General features: G+C 49.9%; 1 protein-coding gene across 1 annotated transcript in view; it reads right to left on the bottom strand.

The window, feature by feature from the left end:
• The window catches only part of ttn.2 (titin, tandem duplicate 2), a 211,128-nt gene that overhangs the window by 58,621 nt on the left and 130,814 nt on the right, over nt 1–21,693 (bottom strand). The window contains exons 151-188 of the mRNA XM_080018974.1: nt 19,828–19,942; nt 19,436–19,744; nt 19,112–19,293; nt 18,838–18,967; nt 18,544–18,695; nt 18,311–18,458; nt 17,777–17,997; nt 17,591–17,687; nt 17,130–17,426; nt 16,459–16,758; nt 15,915–16,229; nt 15,495–15,715; nt 15,044–15,194; nt 14,378–14,659; nt 13,699–14,001; nt 13,212–13,517; nt 12,520–12,801; nt 12,183–12,370; nt 11,963–12,074; nt 11,736–11,874; nt 10,690–10,853; nt 10,357–10,508; nt 10,004–10,160; nt 9,108–9,389; nt 8,703–9,002; nt 8,253–8,546; nt 6,036–8,037; nt 5,208–5,895; nt 4,789–5,053; nt 4,201–4,527; nt 3,480–3,764; nt 3,025–3,324; nt 2,451–2,753; nt 2,015–2,290; nt 1,616–1,915; nt 1,083–1,385; nt 556–855; nt 64–351 (exon numbers count right to left, since the gene is read on the bottom strand). Of these exons, the coding sequence (XP_079875100.1) occupies nt 64–351; nt 556–855; nt 1,083–1,385; nt 1,616–1,915; nt 2,015–2,290; nt 2,451–2,753; nt 3,025–3,324; nt 3,480–3,764; nt 4,201–4,527; nt 4,789–5,053; nt 5,208–5,895; nt 6,036–8,037; nt 8,253–8,546; nt 8,703–9,002; nt 9,108–9,389; nt 10,004–10,160; nt 10,357–10,508; nt 10,690–10,853; nt 11,736–11,874; nt 11,963–12,074; nt 12,183–12,370; nt 12,520–12,801; nt 13,212–13,517; nt 13,699–14,001; nt 14,378–14,659; nt 15,044–15,194; nt 15,495–15,715; nt 15,915–16,229; nt 16,459–16,758; nt 17,130–17,426; nt 17,591–17,687; nt 17,777–17,997; nt 18,311–18,458; nt 18,544–18,695; nt 18,838–18,967; nt 19,112–19,293; nt 19,436–19,744; nt 19,828–19,942 (11,236 nt within the window). The remainder of the gene's footprint in view (nt 1–63; nt 352–555; nt 856–1,082; nt 1,386–1,615; nt 1,916–2,014; nt 2,291–2,450; nt 2,754–3,024; nt 3,325–3,479; nt 3,765–4,200; nt 4,528–4,788; nt 5,054–5,207; nt 5,896–6,035; nt 8,038–8,252; nt 8,547–8,702; nt 9,003–9,107; nt 9,390–10,003; nt 10,161–10,356; nt 10,509–10,689; nt 10,854–11,735; nt 11,875–11,962; nt 12,075–12,182; nt 12,371–12,519; nt 12,802–13,211; nt 13,518–13,698; nt 14,002–14,377; nt 14,660–15,043; nt 15,195–15,494; nt 15,716–15,914; nt 16,230–16,458; nt 16,759–17,129; nt 17,427–17,590; nt 17,688–17,776; nt 17,998–18,310; nt 18,459–18,543; nt 18,696–18,837; nt 18,968–19,111; nt 19,294–19,435; nt 19,745–19,827; nt 19,943–21,693) is intronic.

Genomic DNA, 21,693 nt, shown 5'->3' with positions numbered 1-21,693 from the left:
GCATGAGTTTTTCTCAGCCTCAGTGGTCGCCATGCCTTGCTGGAAGGTGTCTGCAGGACTTACCCAGTACTTTGACCTTGATGGTGCCATACTTGGAGCCATTGATGTTCTCAGCAACGATGGTGTAGTCTCCAGACTCCTTTCTGGTGACAGAGTAGAGCTCCAGCAGGTGAAGGTGTTTCTTCTGGCTCATCTTCATGCCTTCAGCAAGCAACAGAGGAGCTCCATCCCTCTTCCAGCTCACCTTGGGCAGAGGCTTCCCGAACACCTCAGCATTGAGCAACACGTTATCTCCTGCCTTCACCACGATCATGTTCTTCATGTCAATGCCCAGGTCCACTCGGGGTTGCACTACACAGCAGACAGGACAGTTAATACTGGATACCAGCGCTACAGGGTGATATTACCAGCTAGAAACAACTACTGGGATAGTACTGTTAAGAAATTAGGACTTTGTGATGTTCTGTAGAAGATGTGAAGTGGGTAGAGTGTGTTGAGTTGCCTGGTCATCTGGCTTCCTGAACTTCTTTATTCAAGCTGCTTGTGACAGCTTACCATTCTCTGCGATGACGGGAATGGGGTCGGACAGTTCGGACGGCAGGCTCATGTTGATGGCGGTCTTGGCGATGACTCTGAACTGGTACTGCTGTCCCTCCTCCAGCCCAGTCACCACATAGTCCTCAGTCTGGATGTTCATGCAGTTGGCATTGCAGCGAGTCCACTTGTCCTCAGGTAACTTGGTGTACTCCATATAGTAGCCAATCAGCTTGCTGCCTCCATCATGTTTGGGCCGGCTCCAGACCAGTGACACAGAATTTTTGGTCACATCCATGGGCTCTGGTTTTCCCGGAGATTCTGGAAAGAGCAGCAGTAGTACTTGAGATATTAGGTGTAGTTCTGAGTGATAACTTTAAATGTATAAAAGGGTCTAGACCCTTTTATAAATTTATATTTAAATATTATTTTATTTATATATATATATATATATATATATATATATATATATATATATATATATATACACACACACACACACACACACGCACACAAACAAATAGACAGAGAGAAAAACAGGTTCGTACCAACTGCAGTCCTGGCAGTTATAAAGTCTGTCTGCTTGCAGGGCTTTCCCTGTCCGGCCATGTTGATGGCAGACACTCTGAAGGTGTACTCCAGACCTTCGATCAAGCCGGAGCAGGTGTACTGCGTGGCTTTCACCACTGACTCGTTGGCCTTGATCCACAGCAGGCTGTTCCTATCCTTGCGCTCCACACAGTAGCCTGTGATGGGGCTGCCGCCATCATTGCTGGGCCGCTCCCATGACACCACCACATAGTCCTTGTTGATTTTGTTAATCTGGAGGTTTATGGGCTCACTAGGGGGCTCTGGGGGGTTAGATGGGGAAAAGTCAGTCAGTATGGTTGTGATGATTGTGGGGAGCGGAGTGTTGCGCATGGGAACATTTGTGCAGTTTGATCCATTGAGATGTATGACTTGATACGGGAACATACTCAATACAATAATCTGATACAAGATCTGTGTTGGATAGAAAAAAACAATATATTGCATGTTTATTTCAATTTTACAATCAATTCTAGATAAACTATTGACTCACCAAAGGCATATCTGGCAACCATCCTCTCGGAGTAGATGGGCTGTGAGATTCCAAACCTGTTCTCAGCCCGAACACGGAAGCCATATTCCTTCCCTTGCGTGAGCTTGGTCACCCTTAAGCTGGGCTTTGTGCAGGAGGTGGTGACAGTGACCCAGTCACCCTGGCTCACGTCACACTTCTCCACAATGTAGTTGGTGATGTTGCTGCCTCCGTCTTCCTGGGGAGAGTTCCACAGCAGGGTGCAGGCGTCGATGTCTAGCTCTGTGATTTCCAGTGGAGCTTCAGGAGGACCTGGAATGTCTTCAGGGAACATGAAATATAGAATTTGAGATTACTGGTACTGACTGAAGTCTTTGCTGACAATCCGGTACAAATGAGGGAGGGAAAAGTCCCACTGACCCATGACGATGACTCTGAGGATCTGGTTGACCCTGGCCGTGCTGTTTTCCACCGACATGCTGTAGTAGCCGCTGTCTGCCCTCGTCACGTTCTTAATAATCAGCGTGCACGTGGTCAGCGTTTTGATGACGGATAGACGGTCTGAGGTCAGAATGTCCTCGTTGCCCTGCTTCCACTTGCAGAAGGGAGCAGGTTTTCCGGCCACAACGGCCTCCACCACCATCTTGGACCCAGCACGCACTGTCACAATGTCTGGCATCATGATCTTTGGAGCCACTGGGGGTAAAAACAAAGAATTAGAAACACTGACATAGTCCGGTCTGAATTAGTTGAGGAATTTCTCTGCAAAAGAGCTTAGGTTTAGTGCTCCAATATTGCTTTATAAACCACTCAGTTACCACATCAGTAACATTCGGTAGTAGTGAAGTGAACTCACTGAGCTGCTCCTTGACCTCGAACACACCCTCCGCCTCTCGGGCCAAGCTGACACCAACAGAGTTCCTGGCAGCAACCCTAAACCTGTACTTGGTTCCCTCCTTGAGCCCGACCACCACGATGCTCAGGTCCTTCACCACCGAGTACGGAGTCCACTTGTCCTCCGGCGCTCCGTCCTCCTGGTAGTCCACCACGTAGCCGTTGATCTTGGCTCCTCCATCTCTTAGAGGCTTCAGCCAACCAAGCGTGGCACTGTTCTTAGTGATGTCGAGGACGTCCATCTTCTTAGGAGGGTCGGGCTCGCCTGGAAACACGCACAGAAGCATTTGAACATGCACAGTCAACAAACAGTCTGGTGTTTAAACAGGCTAAAACAGGATGTCACGAATACAAAATCCGGTACAAGATCCACTTAAAACAGAGATCATCATCACATCATGAGATATAAAAGAAAAGTAATTCCCTGTAAGATATTAGATGTTTCTACTTGTGAAAATGGGTTCTATGTCAATCATTCTGCTGTAACGCTCTTAGACTAAAGCGAGGAATGGATCGGAAAGGGGCTGGACACTCACTGATGGGGTCGACAGCCAGGTAGGACTTTGGAGAGTCCTGGGGGACTCCGATGCCATACTTGTTACAGGCCATGACCCTGAAGTAGTATTCAACGCCGGGCGCCATGTTGGTGACCTTGAAGCTGGTCTTCCTCAGGTCATCGATGCACTTAGTCCAGGTCTTTCTGTCTACCTCGCGTTTCTCCACAATGTAGTTGAGGATCTGGCAGCCGCCGTCGTTCTCTGGGGGGAGCCATGAGAGCTGAGCGCTGGTCTTGGTGATGTCTGTGGCTTCCAGACCTCCAACAGGACCAGGAGTGTCTGTTGCAGAGAGAAGACGCATTGCATTAACTAAATCAATATTTGTAAAAAAATATAAAAATGTAAAAAAATACAAGTTGTTTCAACAATTGTGATAAATGAACAAAACACAAGGCAATTTTGTTCTTTGCAACCTCAAGGTTTCTCTGACTCACCCAGGACTTTAACTCGGACAAACACAGCCTTCTCTCCTGCAGAGTTGGACAGGGTCAGGGAGTATCTTCCAGAATCCTCTCTGGTGCTCTCAGGGATGACCAAGAACGACATAGTGTCCACCTGATCCACGTGACCTCTGCGAATCACGTTGTCTACCCCAATACGCTTCCAGGTCACCCTGGGCGCCGGTCGGCCTCGGATGACGGCGAACAGCCTGATGGGACACCCGGCTCGCACGGCAAGGCCCTTCCTCAGACTGGCGTCCAGCTCGATCTCTGGAGCCTCTGTGCATCCAACACACCAGCGTGCCAGCGTTACACTTGTACACATCTGTACACTCACTTTAGAAAGGTCACTGTGTTCCATTCCACGGAATCTACTCACACTTTTGAGTATATTTGTAAAGTGATTAATGTACTTTTAACTCATTTAAATTTGGTAATTACATTCAAATTATTTTCAAATACTGAAAATAGTGTAATAAATGATTTAAATGATTAATAATTAATGATGGCTCATTAATTAAACATGTTCAAGGACATTGAACATGTTTCCAGATTTAACTGGTTTCTGGTCAGCTGTCCCTCTGCAGCACGATGATGAAGATGGCGCTAAAACCTTACTGAGCTTTTGCCTAAGGCTCTGTTTTGTATAAGACCTAGAGAGTAAACTATAGGCAATATAAGAGCTGTGGGCTGAGGCGGTGGACTCTGGTCTTACCCAGGATCTCCTTCGGGGAGACGGCCTCCTTCAGGTAGGCGTGGCGGCCCCAGCCCACCTGGTTCTGGGCTGAAACCTTGAAGTCGTACTCCTGCTTGTCGTCCAGCTGGCCGATGGTGAACTCGGTGAGCACCAGGGGGCCATGCGTGTCAATCCTCTTCCAGCCCTCGCTGGGCTTCTCAGGGTCCGCCTCGCTCTTCAGCCTCATGTCCAGGCTGTAGTTGATGATGGGGGCACCGCCGTCGTACACTGGCTTGCTCCACCCGAGGGTGATGGAGGTTTTGGTGCTGTCGGCCACCTTTAGGCCTGCGGGGGGCCCAGGGGGCTCTGCAAGCAGCGGGGAGAGGAGGAGAGACTCTGATATCACATTGTGCCGAGAGATGTGGTATGATTCTTATCATGATAACCAAATTTAATCAAAGACATTATCTGCTTACGATTTTACAGAATCTAGCTGTGAGTCATCACATTGAACTGTTTAACTTTATCCAAAATATTTAATATTGTAGGTCTGATCATCTTGCCCTCATTCGTTTTTGACTACAGTGTTGTGTGAAGTTGTCCAGTTCTGCACAGCAGTGGACTCACCAATGGGGTCTTTAGCTGCTACGGGTCTGCAGGCCTTGCTGGGCTCTCCAAGCCCCACCTCGTTCTCTGCCTTCACCCTGAACTGGTACTCGTGGTTGGGGATGAGGTTGGTCACCTTCATGCGCCTCTCAGAGATGGCGCTCTTCGTGCAGGGCACCCAGCGTACCGCCCTCTTCTCCTTCCTCTCCAGGATGTAGCCGGTGATGGACTTTCCTCCATCGTTCTCAGGAGGAGCCCAGACCACAGTCATTTCCTCTTTACCAACCTTCAAGACCACGAGTAAACAAGTGTCAGAAAAAAAATGATTTATTGTCAATATTAGGAAGAAGATAGGAAGAATTTTCTTCCTATCTTAGCTACCTTTCTAGTTTAACTTCTCTCCTACCTAGCAGAACTTCCTTCTTAACAGAGCGTCCTACCTTTGTGACTTCTGGAGCTTCAGGAGGTCCTGGTTTGTTGAACTGGGTTTTGACAGTAACTGGTTTGCTCTCCATGGCAGGTCCAGTTCCCATCTTGTTCTCAGCTTTGACTCTGAAGATGTACTCGTTACCTTCCACCAGACGGATGACGTTGCAGTATGGTGTGACTACAGAGGCAGAGTAGGTGGACCAGACCATTCTTCTGGTCTCACACTTTTCCAGGATGTAGCTGTCCACCTCACAGCCTCCGTCGTCCTCCGGGGAGTCCCACACCACCCTGCACTTATCTGCCCCAACGCCGGTAACTCTGAGGTTCTTCACAGGTCCCGGGATGTCCAGCACATTAACGTTGGCGTACGCTGTGAAGGTGCCAGCCGAGTTGGTGGCAGTGATGACATATTTTCCGGTGTCGGTGCGTTTGGATTTGGTGAGCAGGAACTTGGAGTAATCTGCCCCGGTCTCGTAGCTGATCCTGGGGTTGTCTCCGGTGGCTTTGTCTTTCACCCATTTGACCTCAGGCTGAGGCTTTCCTCGCAGGCCAGCCTCGATTCTGACTGACTCTCCGGCCTTCACCGTCACCATTCCAGCCAGCTTCAGGTCGATCACAGGCTTCTGGATCTCCTCTTTCACCACCAAATCAGGCAGCTTCACCCAGGCGCTCTCCCCACCCTCGTTCACCGTCTGCACCCTGAATACATCAAACATCAGGAGTTAATTCACTTCAGATGAATCAAGTCAAGTTGATTTATATGGCCCTTTAAACACTTTTGAATTAGTTTATAACAGATACATATTCATAATAATTAATAATAATTCATTTTAACAGACCTGAAAGTATACGTCTGGTTCTCTGTGAGTTTGTCAGCCATGAAGAAGGTATTAGTGAGCGTTGTGCTGGGGAGCTTCTCCCACTCCTCTGCATCCTTGACTTTGCACTCCAGGTTGTAGGAGATGTTGGGGCTTCCCCCATCAAAGTCGGGTTTCCTCCACCTCAGATACACGTGGTTCTTACCGATGTCGGTAGCCCTAAAGTTCTCAGGCTCTCCAGGCTTCTCGATGGGGTCAATGGCCAGCAGCGGGGTCTTGGTCTCCATGGAGGGTCCTGGACCCATCTTGTTCTCAGCGCAGACCCTAAATAGATACTCATGCCCCTCCATCAACTTGGCTTTGATCATGCGGTTGGTGCAGTTGGAGGAGATCATGGACCACATGCTGACACTAGGCTCACGACATTCCACGATGTAGTTAGTGATTTCAGAGCCGCCATTGTCTTTTGGAGCTTCCCAGTTGACCATGCAGGAGCCTTTGGTGGCGTAGGTCAGGTGCAGGTTCTGGCAGTGCCCAGGTCGATCCAGAACGTTTACTGTGATGGTGCAGGAAGCCTCCCCGCTCTCATTGGAAGCCTTCAGGGTGTACTGGCCGTGGTCGTCCCTGGTGGCCTCTTTGATCTTCAGGTGGACCAGGGGGAGGTTCTGGCTGATGGTGACCTGCTTGCTGTTTTCCAAAATGGTCTCTCCCTTGGACCACAGCACCTCTGGGTCTGGGCGAGCCTTGATGTAGCCGGTCACATTGATGTTGTGTCCGACGCGCACAGTGAGACGCTCACGGCAGGTGGCATCCATCTCGATCTCGGGAGGAATGAGGATGTCCTGAGTGGTGATGGATTCTGGGATTTCCCGTGGTTCTCCATCTCCAATCATGTTGGAGGCCCGCACACGGAACCTGTACTGGACTCCCTCCTCCAGGTTCTTCACCCTGTAGGCACATTGCTTGATGAAGTCATCCAGGTTAACCTTTTTCCACTCCTCCTCAGCTTTCTTCATCTCTACTATGTATCCCAGGATGGGGCTTCCTCCATCTTTGTTGGGTTTGGTCCATACCAGGTCAGTGGTGGTCTTGCTGTAGTCCTTCACTTTAGGGTTAACTGGTGGGCTTGGCACAGTGATGGGCCTGCAGGGCTTGCAGGGGTCAGAGATGGGAGACGGTCCACTGAATCCAGCAATATTCTCAGCAAAGACTCTAAACTCATAGTCGTTGCCTTCAAACAGGCCAAGGACTCTGTACCTCAGGTCCTTGCAGGGGATCTTGTTCACACGGATCCACTTTCCTCCTTTGTGTCTACGCTCAATGATGTATCCCATGATCTGGCTTCCACCATCGAACAGTGGCATGGTCCACCCCACGGTGACAGCGTCCTCTGTGATGTCTGAGGTCTGTGGCTTGCCAGGGTGGCCTGGTGGCTCAAACGAATGTTGAGCGACAGTAGGTTTGCTCTCCAGAGGAGCACCCACGCCCATCTTGTTCTCAGCTCGGATCCGCACCACATACTCCACTCCCTGCTGCAGGCGGGAGATCTTAAGTTGGGTGGCAATGCTGCCGGAGCTGACGCCGCCCCATGTCTCCTTGCTGGACTCCCTCTTCTCTATAATGTAGTTGGTGACCGGACTGCCGCCGTCGTCCTTGGGAGGGCGCCACTCGATCAGCATGGAGTCGGGAGTGACTTCCAGGATGTTGACGGGTCCAATAGGAGCGGCGGGAACATCCAGGACGGTGACGTTAAGGGCTGCTGATTTGGTTCCTGCCGGATTGGACACAGTGAGCAGGTAGCTGCCACTGTGGTTCCTGGTGCACTCGTTGATGCTGAGCACTGTGCTGAAGTTGTCTGTGTCAATCTTGACGTTGCCCTCACTGGTGATCTCCTCTCCCTCGATAGACCACTTAGCGGTGGGAACTGGGATTCCTCTCATGATGGCTGGCAGCCTGATGGTCGTACCGGCCTTCACGATGATGCCTTCAGTCAGCTTAACGTCCACCTCCATTATTGGAGGCACTGAGAATGCAATCAAAGACTTGTTATTGCACTGATACTTAACCCAAGAGAACAAATATTCAGATATAAAAAGAAAGATACAGCTGATTTTACAAGGTTGGGACTGGGCTCAATCTAGAAAAACTTTTTTGAGACTAGTTGTGAAGTTCTAAAGGTCTACGCTACAAACTGGATTACATAGATGATCAGATATGCTGATGATGTGACTTTCTCACCCAGCTTCTCTTGGCAGAGAACAGGGAGCGTGGTATCAGGTCTGCTGAGGCCGATCGCGTTCTCAGCCCTGACTCGGAAACGGTAGGTCTTCCCTTCCTCCAATCCAGTCACGTGACTTTCGGGAATGCTGACGGTCTTCCACTCGTCCCAGTCTCTCTCTCCTTCCTCCTGGAACTCCACCAGGAAGCCAGTGATGTCACTTCCTCCATTGCGGTCAGGCCAGTTCCAGACGAGCCAGACCTCAGTCTTGTCGACATCGACGTGATGCAGATCTTTGGGGGGGCCGGGAGGGACTTGGGGGGGGGGGGGGGGGGGGTAGCACACACACACTTAGAACCAACAACACCATCTCTATCCAAATGCTACAGCTAGTGAATTTCCTGGAAGACTGGAATAATCCTAAAAGCTGATCAGAGTACAGCTGTGTCTGGCAGAGTTCTGGTACTCACACAAGGGGTTCATGGCCTTGATGGACTTGGGTGTCTCCACGTATTCACTCCTTCCAAACTGGTTCTCGGCTGCCACCCGGAACAGGTAGGACGTCCCCTCCATCAGGTGTTTGAGCGTCATGCTGCGCTTCTTAGAGGACGAGCAGACGGGAACCCACTGGGTAGATGCAGCGTCCTTCTTTTCCACCACAAAGTTGGTGATGCGAGCGCCGCCGTTGTCTTCGGGATCCTTCCAGGACAGATAGGCCGAGTCGCTGTGCACATCCGTCACCCGGAGGTGCTGGATGGGACCCGGCTTGTCTGGAGGACGAGATGAAAAGTTAGTCACTGTTTTCACCTCCATTATTATCATGATATACCTTTAGACAGACAGACAGACAGACAGACAGACAGACAGGTACTCACCCAGTACCAGCACGGTGCAGGTGACGGTTTTGGACCCTGCTGGGTTCTCCACGGTTAGGGTGTAGTCTCCGCAGTCGCCCCGGTTACAGAACCTCATCTCCAGCTTGGTTCCCGCCTGGTTGACCTCAATGTCGGACCTGGTGGGAACCTCTGCCTCGTTCTTCTTCCAGACCACAGAGGGGAAGGGGATCCCCTTGATGCCGGCTATCAGAGTGATGTGGCTTCCTGCCATGGCCTTCACCTCCCGGGACATCGCAGCGTCCAGCAGCAGCTCTGGAGGCTCTGCAGGGTTGACAGCAGTTAGCAGTTAATAATCACAATACGGCTACTACTGTACTACTAATAAGAAAGAGAAGAAGAGGAAGGAGAACAAGAAGAACAAGAACAAGAACAAGAAGAACAAAAAGAACAAGAAAAAGAAGAAGAAGAAGAAGAAGAAGAAGAAGAAGAAGAAGAAAGCTTCTTTAATTTAAGCTTTCCTCAGTGAACCTTTCTGTTCCAACTAATTTAATAGAAGCCACACCATGTCAGCGCCCTAGTGCCAGAAAGACTCCCTAAACCCCTGCCTGCAGGCAGAGACTCCTTCACTCAGCGAATGACTTTTGATCATTACTTATCTTGAATGATTAGTCTTATACTACTCCAAGCAATTCTCAAAAAATTATCAAAATAATCCTCACAATAGTTTAGGGCCATCTATCTATAGATATATAAATATAATCACTATACACTTAATAGTGATCCCTAAGTTTTTTTGTTGCACTTTTTTTAGAACATTCTTAAATTTAAAGATGGTTGTTGGTTGCTACTTTCGTGAAAAATGTTGGCTGTAGGACCTGCTGATGGTGGGAACCAGTATCCATATTGGAAACCGGTTTCCATGGCAATGGACTTACCCAGTCGGTCCAGAGCTCGAACAGGTTCCTCAACGTACGCCGGCTCGGATTCTCCTGCGGCGTTGACGGCCAGGACCCTGAAACGGTACAGGACTCCTTCCTCCAGGTTAATGACCTTGAAGGTGGTTTCCTGACAGGAGTCTGGAGTCTGGTTCACCTGAGCAGGTCACACAAAACCTCAAACGGTTCATTCTGCTGAACCGCTTTGGGAATCAGACCAAACCACGGAATACAAAGTTGACTAAAAAACATTTGTGGTCCCATAAATTCTGCACCGAGACTGTGAGACTATCACAGTAAGTAAGCTTTAAATTGAACTTATATTCAATCCACGCTCATGACCGTAGTCTCACCTTGATCCACTCTTCCTCTCCCGCCTTCTGGAACTCCAGCAGATAGCCGAAGATCTTCCCTCTGCCGGTGTCTTTGGGCCGCTGCCAGGACAGAGTCACCGACTCCTTGGTTCTGTCGATGGCCTCGGGGTTGACGGGAGGCCCGGGGAGGACTATCAGCCAATCACAGAGCAGAACATCACTATCAGCCAATCACAGAGCAGAACATCACACCACCGCTCAGACTGAATCACCGGCTCCATATTGTCACAGAATTTGGAAAATAACTGAGAACGTCATCACAGCATGTTCAGATAATGTTCCAGAGAGTGGGTGTTCCAGGAGGGGATGTACCGATGGGGTCCTTAGCAAAGGCTGGCTTGGACGGGGGGCTGGGGTCTCCCTCTCCCACCACATTCTCAGCACTGACTCGGAACTCGTATTCGCAGCCCTGCAGCAGCTCTGGAACCCAGTACTCCACCTTTGGGTAGATACGCTCCTTGTTGCAGCGGATCCACCTGCAGGTCCATAACACAGCAGCTTGTCACATCGAGATGCTCACACTGCTACCAGGTACCAGCCTTGCTACGGTACAGTTACTATAAACACTAGAATAGCACCATGTCCAGATCAGATGTGTCAGATATTAGAAAAGAAAAGTGGTCTTTTGCTGTTTTGACCCATAGTCCTAGAGGACCAGTCTGTTCAGTAACTGGATCACATCAGGACTGTGCTGTTATGTTCAGGTTGTTCAGGTCCTGCAGTGAAGTTCTCACTCAGGGCCAGGTGTGTGAAGCCCTTTTTTGACCCATTACAGGGACTTTTGCTGCTTGCACTCATTGCAAATACAGTGGTACCTCGACTTACGACTGTAATTTGTAATTCGTATGTTAAAACAGTCGTATCTCGAAGCAATTTTCCCATATGAATTAGGAAATCATGAAGGGTGAAAATAAACAAAATACACAGCACAAACACAGTAAATATGAAAAAAATATCGATAAGCCACGAACTACGTGCACACACCATGTAGGTCGCCCGCTGACTGACTGCTGACTGGCTGCTGACTGACTGCTGACTGGCTGCTGACTGACTGCTGACTGACTGCTGACTGGCTGCTGACTGACTGCTGCCTGGCTGCTGACTGGCCGCCAACGCACCAACTGCAAATTTCCACGCTCGTATCTTGGAGCAGTCGGTCGCCAGTCGATACAAATTTTCGTGACTATCGCTGCTGGTATCTTGGATTAGTCGTAAGTAGATGCAGTTGTAAGTCGAGGTGCCACTGTATTGGAAATGTAGGAAATAGTACTTTTAGTATTTTTTTTATTAATTGTGCTATACGTTTTCCTACTGTATATTCTGTATGTCATTTGAGTGATGTGTGTGTGTGTGTGTACCTGTTGGCCATGGTCTCCTTCCTCTCGACGATGTATCCACTTATTGGTTTTCCTCCGTCAGCTGGAGGCTCCCAGCTGATCAGTGCGCTGTCGTGGTAAACCTCCTTCACCAGGGGTTGCTTGGGAGCGTCTGGGACCTCTGACAACCGACAGAAGCGATGTCAGCATGTCTATTGTTAGCGTGTCTGAACTAGTGATGACGAGCATGCAGCGCTGGTCAGACTTACTGAAGACATCCCTGGCTTTGGTCTCAGCAGACAGCAGAGGATCACTGACACCGTAGATGTTCTGAGCCATTATCCTGATGATGTACTCACGGCCCTCGATCAGTTTGGGAACCTGAGCAGCAGCACAAACACACTCAGACCCAGTAACTCCAAAGGAATATTCCACAAATATATGAAATTCAATCTGATTGATATTGATATTAGAGGTCCTGGTTGTTACCCTGCACGTAGTCCTTGTGCAGGAGGCAGTGACGGGCATCCACAGGTCCCTGTTGGTGTCCCTCTTCTCTATGATGTAGTTGGAGATAGCGCAGCCTCCGTCGTCCACAGGAGGGTTCCAAGAGATCACCATGTGGTTTCTGTAGACCTCGTCAAACACCACGGGACCTTCGGGAGGCTGAGGGCGATCTGCCGGGACAGACACAGACCTTACACCCATCTGATCCCTGATCTCTATTACCTATGCATCCATGCACCTACCCATCCATCTATCCATCTATCATCCATTCCATCCATTTCTCCCAAACTATGTCCAGGGACCTGGTTTTGTGACTCACCAACCACGGTGACGTTGCAGATGCCCTTGCGGGTTCCCACGCTGTTCTCCAGGCTGACGATGTAGCAGCCGCTGTGCTCCCTCTTGGCTTGTGAGATGTTGAGCGCCAGGTGTCGGCTGCTGTGGTGGAGGCTGATTTCCTCGTCGGCTTTCAGCTCCACCTCATTCTTGGTCCAGCTGATGGAGGGAGCAGGCTTGCCGGTGTAGCGGCCCTGGAGCGTGCAAGTGTCTCCCACCTTCACCATCATCTTATCTCTGAAGTCCAGTTCCAGAGTCGGAGGTTCTGATGAAGGGCAGACACACACTCTTAGCAATGTCACTTTTAACATATTTATGCTTATTAACAACGACAACGTCAATGATATTCTGAGCTGTTTAAATACATGGTGTATGCAGGAGAATACCATTTTTAACTAAATTTAAGACTGACTGGTGGACAAATAGTCCCAATATTAGGTTCAAATCTGACAAAATGTTTATGTTGAAATGAATACCTCGTGAATTTAAATTTAACAGTTATTGTTTGAAATACTGAATTTTAGACATCAAGACTCTAAGGCCTTGCTGACCTTGAAAGTACCACAAAATCACAAGGCTGAGCCTCCTCCTGAACCTCCTAAATTACAGAACTACATTTTTTCGAGGTTTGATATAAAACACACTTGTTTCCTTAGTTTCCTCAGGGCGACTCACCCAGCTCCTCTTTGCATTGGATGGGTTTGGTGCAGAAGGACGGCTTCCCCTGCCCCACCTGGTTGACAGCCGACACTCTGAACTCGTAGCTGGATCCTTCCTTTAGCCCGCCGTGCGTGAACTTCCTGTCCATCAGCTTATCTTCTCCTCCGATACGAGTGAAGTTGTCCTTCCCGATCAGACGGGACTCCAGGATGTAGCCGGTGACTTCGGCACCTCCGTCGTACTTAGGGGGCCTCCAGGAGACGGAGATGGAGTCCTTGGTGATGGCCGTGACCTCCAAGTCCTCTGGACGCTCAGGGGCGGCTGGGGGTAGCAAACAGGTCGTAGGACTAAGGTAGGACTAAGAGCACTGTGTGGATGTAGCAGGGAGGTGTAGGACTAAGAGCACTGTGTGGGTGTAGCAGGGAGGTGTAAGACGTGGAGCCCTGTGTGGGTGCAGGACTCAGAGCATGGTGTGGATGTAGCAGGGAGGTGTAGGACTTACAGATGGGGTCCTTGATGAGCACCATCTTGTCTGTCTCTATAAACGGGCCCATGCCGATGATGTTCTCAGCAGCAATCCTAAAGAAGTATCCCTTCCCGTCAATCAGGCCCTGGACCACGGCGTTGTTCCTGGTCACGGTGTAGGAGACGGAGGTCCAGCCCATCCGGTCCGACTCCCTCTTCTCAATTATGTAGTTGGTGATGGCTGAACCCCCATCATCCTCAGGGGAGTACCAGGTCAGCTTGCAGGAGTCCGTGGTCAGGTTCTTCCCTGCGAAGGGAAGGCCGACTGGGCCGGGAACGTCTGGACAGGGAGCAGGGGAAAGAGGAGCATTTAGAGCTGTCGTTCAGATAAAGATTTACTCTCAAGACAGAGCAAGGGATTTTAAAATCAGAGGAGAAAAATAGATGTTCCATCCGTTAAACCATGTGGATTGACTAAGTAGAATCAACCCAGAGGTCCAACTGAAGTCCAGTGCAAGGACGGAGGACTTTTATTTTCTGGTCCTGGAATTTTCCACCTCTGATCAAAAGATATAAAAGGACACAGTTTTGTGTCATGTAACCCTCTATGAAACAATGATGAACATCAGAGATAATGTTTTTATTTGTAAAACGTTTACAACTTAACAGTTGAGACGCCCTGTGAAGTCCAGCCTGACTGAACATCCAGAACTCACCCAGAACTTCCACAATCACGGCTTTCTTCCTCTCTCCTCCCTCGTTCTTCGCGCTCAGGGTGTAGATGCCCTGGTGGTGACGCCTACAGTTCTTGATGACCAGCGAGTTGGAGATTCCTGTGGTTTCCACTGCGGCCTCCTTGGGAACCTCGGCGTCATCACGGCACCACGTGATCTGAGGAGCTGGTTTCCCCGAGACGTAGGCGATGATGCGAATGGTGCCTCCGGCATGGATGACAATCTTCTCCTTCACAGAGGCATCCAGGTCCATCTCAGGAGGAACTGGAGGAGGGGAGGGGGGAGGATGAGGGAAACAAAAGGAGAAGAAGAGAGGAGAGAGGAAAATATTCATGGTCACATGATTACAGTATAAATGCTTAAGGGCTTAACTGCTTTCAAGGTTAAATGAGTTTCTTAGCTTCTCAACTCAAACCAGAGGAACACAGAAGGAACATGTAGACCAAAAAAGGTTAAGGGCATACCAATTTCCTCTTTTTGTGTTCAGTATTGAGATACATATTGATGTGCAGAGAGAAGCAACTAGCCTACAGACACAGGTATGTATCGCTGAAATAACTCAGCTTTTGAGATTCTGGCAGGTTTCCCTTGCTTGGATGTAGACAGACAGGCAGACAGGCAGACAGGCAGACAGGCAGATGGTCTTACTCGTTCTGTCTTTGACTTCGATGATCTCTGACACTTGTCCGGGTTCTCCCACTCCTGCCGCGTTGACGGCTCTGACCCTGAAGTGGTACAGGCTGCCCTCTTTCAGCTCCGCAACCACAAACTTGGTTCCTCTAATCTCCTTATCTTTGGCCTGCGGGAGGTGAGACACCAATCCAGTCAGACCAAGGCGTTGCATTGACTTTACCACAAGTCGACGGCCGTTGGGTGACATAAACTTGCCGCTTACAACGTAGTTAACACAAAAAGGCATTCAACTGGTTGCCACACAAGTCCTGATCACGGGTAGCAGCACTGAGCGGGCAGAGCTAATAGTGATACAGTGAATCTGTCATGTTTGGGAAGTAATGGATCGTAACTTTTGACTCATCACAGGAAAAAAAGAAGATTCTTTTCACGTCGCCCCTGTAGTTGAGGTGTATTGGAGCCTTACCTTCTCCCACTCCTCCACCTCTCCCTCCTTCTCCTCCTCCTCCTCGCTGAGGAGGAGCTTCCTCTGGGCCTTCTTCTCCTCCTCCTCTCGGTTCACCTCCTTGTACTCCACAAAGTACCCAGTGACCTTTGAGCCTCCGTCCACCACAGGGGGGATCCACTCCAGCTCCACTGTGGACTTAGTCCAGTCTGTCACCTTGGGGGTGGGGGGGCCGGGGGGCTCTAAGCAGAAAACACACAGAGAGTTAGTACAGTACTCTGTAGTACACTGTAGTACACTGTAGTACTCTGTAGAACACTGTAGTACACAGTAAAGAGAGGCGACATTCATGTGGAGGGGCTACAGCAGTCATGATGGTGCAGAGGGGAGGGTCTACAGAAGTGGGGGTAGTGCAGGGTGGTGGAGGGTGGAGGCTCTTACTGATGGGGTCTCTGCAGAGCACGGGGTCAGAGGGCACACTGGGCAGACCGCAGCCGGCTGCATTGACGGCGATGACCCTGAACTGGTACAGTGCCCCCTCCAGTAGGTTGCCCACATCCCAGTTGTTGCCCAGAGGCAGCGCCCGGATTGGGTCGCGGTTGACCCGGGCCCAGCGCTTGGCGGTCGTCTCCTTCTTCTCGATGAAGTATCCGGTGATGGAGGAGCCGCCGTCGTACTCTGGCTCGTCCCAGTTGACGGTCATGGACTCGAGGCAGACCTCGGTGATGGTGGGCTTCTCGCACTGACCAGGAACCGCTGAAGGATGCAGCAGAGCCAGGTGTTATCTTATCTTATCTGCACCGTCAGGTCAAACCACCACAACTTGGGAATCAACTCATCTCACTGTTTGGTACAATACATGGTACAGGGTTCACAGTTCGATACAGCCACAATATTGTTAACAATAATTCTAATTTTAATTTCCAATGCTTCGCATCTTTTCTTTTGCCCAGCAGCACTGACAGTGATTGGCTGACGGACTTACTGAAGAGGTTTCGGGCCTTCTCGGGCTCGCTGCTGATCGGAGGTCCGACTCCAAACTTGTTCTGGGCCATGATCCTGAACTCGTACTCATGGTTCTCCGTCAGCCTGGTGACCACGTACGCACACTCCTTCGGGTCGTTGGAGACGTGCACCCAGGACTTCCTGTTGTCCTCACGCTTTTCAATAACGTAGCTGGTGATTTTGGAGCCACCATCGTCTTTCGGCGGGTTCCAAGACAGACCGATTCTCTCTGCGAACACCTCCGTCAGTTTGACCGGTCCGATGGGGGGTCCAGGGCAACCTGTAGGGGGGGGCAGGACAGGTTGGTTAAAACCACCCATGTGACCTCTGGATTTAATGGTGGACAGAGATTACAGACACTGCAAGTAGATACCAATCTAGATCCTGATTGAAGAGATACTTCTGTTTTTAGAAATTCCAGACGCAGATAAGAAGGTCGATACCAACTTGCTACTTGTGTCCACTACTGAAATATTGACCAGACTAACCAGACCACACTTACCCCCCTGACCACCCAAACCAGACAAACTTACAAACCCCCCAAACGGTCTGAATCCCCCTACCCACCCCAGCCAGACTAACCACGGTGTTCAGTCTCCTCCCTCCCTCCTTCCCAATCCCCCAAGCTCAGATCAGTAGTGAACTTCTTACCCAGGACGGTCAATTTGATGTCCTTAGAGACCTTTCCCAGGCTGTTGGTAGCGGTCAGGGTGAAGAGGGCGCTGTCCTCCCTCCTGGCCTGCTGGATCAGCAGTGTGCACTTGTCCTGGGTGACCAGCTTGTTGACGTGTTGGTCATACTGGACGGCGGCTTTCTCCTCCGGCTTGGTGAGATCGGCCTTCTGCCAAACCAGGCTGGGGAATGGACAGCCACTTATCTTAGCCACCAAGCTAACGTCACAACCATCCTCACCCTCCAGGAAGTCACGCAGCTGGATGGTGGGAGCACCTGGAGACAGAGAGAGGAAAACAGTTAAAATGATTGGAGGTGTCCAGCCAATCAGAACATTCAAAGGATCTGAATGGTAAACACTGTGTGTGTGTGTGTGTGTGTGTGTGTGTGTGTGTGTGTGTGTGTGTGTGTGTGTGTGTGTGTGTGTGTGTGTGACTCACAGGTCTGGTCTCGGACTACCATGGGACCAGCGGTGGCTGAAGGTCTGCTGGGACCTGCAGCGTTCACGGCCTTCACCCTGAACTCATACTCCACTCCCTGGAACGCACACACACACACAACATGTTTTAGACTAGAGGAACCATGAGGGACGAGGATGTGGACGTGGACAGGGAGGGCAGACTGACCTCCTTCAGGTCCTCCACTACAAAGCAGAGCTCCTCCACCTCCCTCTTGTTGCACTGCTTCCAGGTCTCCTTCTCCTTGCCACTGGTGTCCCAGCTGAGACGCTCAATCACGTAGTGCTTCACCGGGGAGCCACCATTGTTCTTAGGGGCTTCCCAGGTCAGGGTCACCGTTGTCTTGGTCACCAAGTTGACCTGCACCTTGGTGGGGGGGTCGGGGGGGTCTGCAGGGTGGGAAAGGGAGGGTGTTGTGAGGAAACATCTCTCACACTACACAGTGACTTCATTGTGTTCTGACTGTCTTCTCCAGGCTGGGAGGTGGTCAGGGACCTTTTAAAAGTCACAGACCTTTTCAAGGTCATGGAAGGTTAGGGTCCATGACCTTGAGCTCTAACCTTTATGTTTCCCTTGTCTGCTTGAAGACCTCCCACAACTTACAGATGGGATGTGTGTGCATCACTGCAGTATTTCAGCATTCTACTCCCAGACACTTTGTATTAATTCAGTATTGAAGCAGTAGCACTGCGTAGTACTTACAGATGGGGTCTCTGGCCCTGGCGGGCTCGCTGGTTACAGTGAAGGGTCCGAAGCCAAGTCGGTTCTCTGCCCTGACCCTGAACAGATAGTCCTGACCCTCTAGGAGACCGGGAACCACAAAGGCCTGACTGGCACAAGCTGCATTCACCTGGAAGAGACATAACAGGGGTTAGACTGATTGAGAGAGGGATGGTACAGTTGGATAGACGGAGGGATGGATGGAGGAATGGTACCTTGGTCCAGGCTTTGTCCGTCACACACTTCTTCTCGACGAAGTAGCTCTTGATGCGTTCTCCTCCGTCATTGTCTGGAAGCTTCCAGATTAGCCTCATGGTCGCCTTGGTGATGTCTGTCACCCTCAGGTCTTTAGGAGCTCCAGGAACGTCTGGAGGCAGAGAGTAGTCAGTCAGTCAGTCATCTAGTTATATTACACTAATATTACACTACTACTATACTAATATTACACTAATATTCCAATAAATAGTAGACTCAGTATTGACTCCACATTGACTGCGACTCAGACATACCGAGGACGTTGACTCTGACGTTGATGTGTTTCTGTCCGGACTTGTTCTTGGCAGTGACAGTGAAGCGTCCAGAGTGACTTCTCAGACTCACAGGGATGGTGACAGTGGATGTTGTGTCTGTCGACTCGATCTGAAAACAACACAGCGCCGTTAAACCGATTTTACTGCTTCCAGTTTTACTGCTGTACATCATTTCTATATCCTGTAAATATATACATATACACATATATAAGTGCATGGATATAGTTTCTGAAGATCAAAAGACAGGGCTGACCTCAGAGTCCACAGGAAGTATGTGCAGCTTGTTCTTCTTGTGTGTCTTGGCCTTGCCGTCAAAGTCCCAGGTGACCTTGGGAACCGGGCGGCCCTTGATGATGACAGGGATCCTGACGGGATCTCCAGCTCTGATGCAGAGCAGGTCATCCGCCAGCATGTCCAGGAAGAGCTTTGGCTCCACTGTGGAGTTTTAAGAAGATCACATGATCAGAATTGCGCATTCTCATTCAGGATGATAAATAGATAGATTTGATGCATCAAAACAATTTACGCTGGACAGTAAATGGAGAAAAACCTCCTGGTAGAGGCTTCAGCAGCTTACCATGAACATCCTCCACCAGGACCTCTGTGGTCCTGGGGCTGGGGTCAGACTCTCCAATGTCATTTACGGCAATGATCCTGAAGCGGAAGCGTTTGAGCTCCCTGAGACTGGGGACGGTGTACTCTGTCGTAGGGTGGAGGGTGTCCGGGTCATTGACCCTCATCCAGTCTGAGCTGCCCTCATCCTGGAGCTGGATGATGTAGCCCTTGATGGGGCTTCCACCATCCTTCTCTGGAGGCTTCCATGCCAATGTGACACTGTGTTTGTTCTTGTCCGCCACCACTGGAGCAGCCGGCATACTGGGGGGAGCTGGGGAGGAAGGAGGAGCTTATGAATATTACAGCTTTCTAAAGAACACTAACTCTGTTAGAGATCCGGTGCAGTTTACTCACTGAGGGGGTCCACAGCGAAGGCGGACTCAGAGGGTCCACTGAAGGGTCCAGTTCCTGCAGTGTTGCTGGCTGCGACTCTGAACTCATACTCTGTTCCCTCGATCAGACGAGTCACCTGGAACATAGAGACAGGGGACCCATATTTCACTTCCTGTTGTCAGAGTAAAAACGGTATACACGTACTCATCACTTAACAGCCTACCTGTTTAACGATGGTTCAGACTGACGACCAGCTCTCTGACCAGTCTCTATTGTACGCTGCTATATACATATATACTGGGTTGCTGTACTACTGTTAAATGTACTTGGTCTACAATAAGTGGTTCTAGAAAAAATACAAATTAATCCCATAATATTGTAAAATCAAATGGTATGATCTAATGTCATACAACATAATATAGCATAGCATAATATAACGTAAACCCAACATATACCGTACTATACCGTATAAGGTATGGTAAGGTAAGGTAAGGTACTGTAAGGTATGGTAATGTAAGGTAATGTAAGGCAAGATACTGTAAGGTATGGTATGGTAAGGCAAGGTAAGGTATGGTACTCTAGGGTAAGGTACTGTAAGGTATGGTAAGGTACTGTAAGGTATGGTAAAGTATGATAAGGTACTGTCGCCCTGCGGCGCCCTGTCGGCAGCGGCCACTCCAGCTCCCGATAGCGATGTGCGTTTTATGTTAAATGTGTTGTCTGTACCGTCACAGTCGTGTACGAAAATAGTCTACAACAGAACCTTATTACTCGGACTACGAAACTCCAACATTTCAAAACATCTTTCTGGAGTTCCGCTGGCTTTGGAACCCGAAGAACTCGAGGAGCTAGGCATCCTACAGAGGCAAGACCCAGGGGTCAGCGAGGTAGCGGACTCCCTTCCCACCACTGGCCGACACCGGAGCGGCGCAAGCGCTCTGCGAGACCCAGCGGGCATCGTAAGCGGTGTGCTAGACCCAGCAAGCGCGGAACTCGAGCGGGCATCAGCGCCAGGCTAAAAGCCAACCCTTACAGACCTGCACTTCCCTCTATCCTGCTATCCAACGTTCGCTCGCTGGAAAACAAAATGGACTACCTCAGATTGGATCTAACCACGCAAAGTAAGGTGAGAGACTGCAGCGCCATCATCCTCACTGAGACGTGGCTTAATCAGAACGTTCCGGACAACGCCATCCAAGTGGATGGACTAGCAACGTTCCGGGCGGACGGGAGCCATGCTCTCAGCGGAAAATCTCGGGGAGGTGGTGTATGTATTTTCATCAATAACAACTGCTGCACTCACACCGAAATTGTCTTAAGTCACTGTTCTCCGGATATAGAATTTCTAACAGTTAAATGCCGACCATTCTACATGGCCAGAGAATTCACAGCCATCTACATCACAGCTGTTTACATTCCACCCAGTGCGATAACTAAGGACGCACCGTCTACACTGTATCAGTCTGTGAGCTCAATGCAGAACTCTAATCCAGACTCTGTCTATATAATCGCTGGTGATTTCAATCAGGCCAAATTGAAGACAGTACTCCCACATGACCACAAACATGTGAACTTTGCGACCAGGGGAGAGAACATTCTTGACCAGGTATCCACCAACATTAAACAGGCATCTAGAGCTGTTCCCCACCCCCACCCGGGGAACTCGGACCATCTCTCTGTTATGCTAATGCCATCTTACAAACCACTTCTTACCAGGAGTAAGTCATCTGTGAAGCAGATCAGAGCATGGCCAGAAGGAGCAACCTCAGCTCTCCAAGACTGTTTTGAATGCACAGTTTGGCCTGTTTTTAGGGAGGCTGCCACTACCAACCATCATGTCAACCTAACGGAATATACTGAGTCTGTGACAGGCTATATACACAAATG

The sequence above is a fragment of the Zeus faber genome, assembly GCF_960531495.2.
Source record: "Zeus faber genome assembly, chromosome: 18".
Taxonomy (NCBI): domain Eukaryota; kingdom Metazoa; phylum Chordata; class Actinopteri; order Zeiformes; family Zeidae; genus Zeus; species Zeus faber.
Note: the sequence above shows the minus strand (reverse complement) of the source record. Positions and strands in the feature narration are given on the sequence as shown.